We start from the raw sequence: 2,883 nt of genomic DNA, 5'->3' as shown, positions 1-2,883 counted from the left end.
CCCTCTCTGTCCATTCTTTTGTACTAATATATTATCCGTTTTAGACTTTCAAGCAGAAGCTGGGTAGAAGTCACTAGTGTTCCTACTAATAGAACCAACCACTACCTTGGAGAAGAGTGTACAGTGATGATTCAGTACCAAGGACAGAGACAAACTGGTGATGGGGCCCAAGATTAAGACCTTACACTTAAGAGAGTTAATTAATGTGTGTTTCCATCAAATTAACATAAGCCTGCTATAACAAAAATGACACAAGCTTTCGCAAATGTGTGTGCCTAACTCTTATTTTCCTTCCGGTGCAGGTGATAGAAAAAAATGTTGATCCTGAAACAATGCTGTTACCATATCTGAGAAAGAAGCGTATCCTTTCCTTTGCTTTGTGCTTGTGTGTGTTTGAAGGTAGGGGTAGGGGTGGGGGGTTCTGACAGCCTCATCAGGTGATATTTAAAATATCTTTTATAAAAAATATTTTTATTGATTTCAGAGAGGAAGACAGAGGGAGATAGAAACATCAATGATGAGAGACAATCATTGATTGGCCACCTCCTGCACACCCCCCACTGGGGACAGAGCCCGCACCACGGGCATGTGTCCTGACCCTCCTGGTTCATAGGTTGATGCTCAACCACTGAGCCATGCTGGCTGGGCTCAAATATCTTTTTAAAGCCATACTGACTCATATATTCTCTACTATTGTGGTTTTATGTTCTTTGAGAAAGTCTTACACTGTAGTATTGTAGGAAGTGCACAGTTGAGACTGTCAGAAGAACCAGCTTCTTTCCCATCTGTTTTGGCACTTACTATATTGTATAGATGGAGAAGCTAGCGATGGGAATGAAAACAATGGATGCTGAAAGGCTTAATTAAGCATCCTTTAGAATCAAGAGTCACAATATTGACATTCTGTCTTTGAGGACTAATCACCATGCCCATCAGAAAAAGAGAGCACAGAAATCTCCTGAAACGAAAGGAAAAGAACAATGGAGAAATCAAGCCTGAGAATGGTACCTTAGAAAAACTTTCTAAATAAGTCATCTAAGGAATGGATTCTTAGCCTTCTAGGCACGAACTCCAGTGGGCTCCCAGAATTCTGTAGACCCCATTAAATTATATACAAAATTATGTGACAGTGGGAGTTGGTACATTTCTCTCTCCTGGAGAGAGTGAAATTCCCCCCAAAGAGTAGACAAATCAAAAAGCATCAATAACTATCCTCTGGAAGTCATTTAAGATCTTGGGATATAAAAAAAATGAACACTGATTTCCTGGTTATCCATGGTACTAATGTGTAATATTTCATATTCAGTTTATTTGTGAGTGACAGAAAATCCCCAATAGCAATAAACAAGATAGAAAATAGACATGTATTCCTTTCTCATTGTATTAGTTCAGGTCCTCCGGGAAGCAGAGACTGAAAAAATGGGATTAAATGTGCAAGAGTCTTATTAAATGAAATGCCAGAGTGAAAGGAAATGGGGAGGGAGCCAGTGACAACTGGAGGGTAGATTTCAGAGTGTGGCTGCTGGGCCTCTTGGTCAGTACCCTCCCTGTTGAAGTAGGTGTGTGAGGCACATTCTCATGGCTATCCTACTCCCATAGAGGCATCCCAAATGTAGGTATATCAGGCCTAGTAAAGCAGTGTCACAACATAATCAGGGAACCAAGCTCCTTATATCTTGCTGTTCTCTCTCCCCCACCTCAGCATGCAGCTTTCTCCTCCTGGTCAGAGATGACTATTGAGGTCCAGCCATCATATCTGAATTCCAGCAAATAGAAAGAAGTAAGAGATGAAGAAACAGGCACTCTTCTCCTTTTGAGGACATTTTCCTTCTGGAAGTCATATTGGCCACCATTGTTGATAACTCTATTTAGCTGCAGAGAAGGCTTGCAAAAAAATTTTTTTTTATCCTGGGAAACCATGTGTGTAGCTAAAAATTGAGGATTTTATAACCGAGGAAGAAAGATATTGGGGAACAACCAATAGTTTCTGCCACCAAGAAGCAGAGAAATATGGCCAACATGGATAATGTGATAGAAATATTTCAAGAATTATTTACACATTGACATTTTACTTTGTATGCCATCAAAGACACAGATGAGGTTGAGAACAAATGTACAATATACTCATACTTTCAAATATTTAAGCCCTTATGTATATAGACTCTTTTCTTAGTTTTGCCCAATTTTTGGCAACCTGAGGCCCAGTTGTTTTGAAAGGGAGGAAACTAGATATAATGCACAAATGAAAATTAAGAATTTACATCATTCTAAATAATAGCATCCATACAGCCATCATTTGGTAATTATGTATTCATTTAACTATATATATAAGTCTTTGGTAGTGTTGTCTCCTAAGATCAGTTCTATCTGGAAAGAGAATTATGAAAAACACGTTATCCTTAACTGTGCTTTTCCCAGTTCGACTCACAGGAACTAAGTATGGCTGTGGAGGGGGAGGCTGTGGTGCCTGCACAGTGATGATATCACGATATAACCCCGTTACCAAGAGGATAAGGTACCTGTCAGCAAAGTGTAGATATGGTTGATTTTTTGTAGTTTTGAACTTTGTTTTATTCCTTTAGTTGGTAAATATGCACTGAGCACCTACCATGTGACAGGAACTATGTTAGATACTGGAGACACAGTGACAAGACAAACATTATCCCAGGAATATGAATGGATTATTAAAAATGTGCCATCAGGGAGAAACCAAGATGGCGGCATAGGTTAACACCGGAGATTGCTGCCTCGAACAACCAATTCAAATTACACCTAAAAGACGGAACGGACATCATCCAGAACCACAGGAAGGCTGGCTGAGTGGAAATTCTACAACTAGGAGGAAAGAGAATATCATACCCAGACTCAGAGGAGGCGCAGTGC

General features: G+C 39.8%; 1 protein-coding gene across 1 annotated transcript in view; it reads left to right on the top strand.

Moving 5' to 3' along the window:
- Window positions 1-2,883, top strand: part of LOC102755298 (aldehyde oxidase) — a 71,817-nt gene that overhangs the window by 6,120 nt on the left and 62,814 nt on the right. Inside the window, exons 2-3 of the mRNA XM_006771804.2 lie at window positions 303-360; window positions 2,419-2,515. Of these exons, the coding sequence (XP_006771867.1) occupies window positions 303-360; window positions 2,419-2,515 (155 nt within the window). The remainder of the gene's footprint in view (window positions 1-302; window positions 361-2,418; window positions 2,516-2,883) is intronic.

Source organism: Myotis davidii, unplaced genomic scaffold, assembly GCF_000327345.1.
Source record: "Myotis davidii unplaced genomic scaffold, ASM32734v1 scaffold945, whole genome shotgun sequence".
Lineage (NCBI taxonomy): Eukaryota > Metazoa > Chordata > Mammalia > Chiroptera > Vespertilionidae > Myotis > Myotis davidii.
This window is presented reverse-complemented; position numbering and strand designations above follow the sequence as displayed.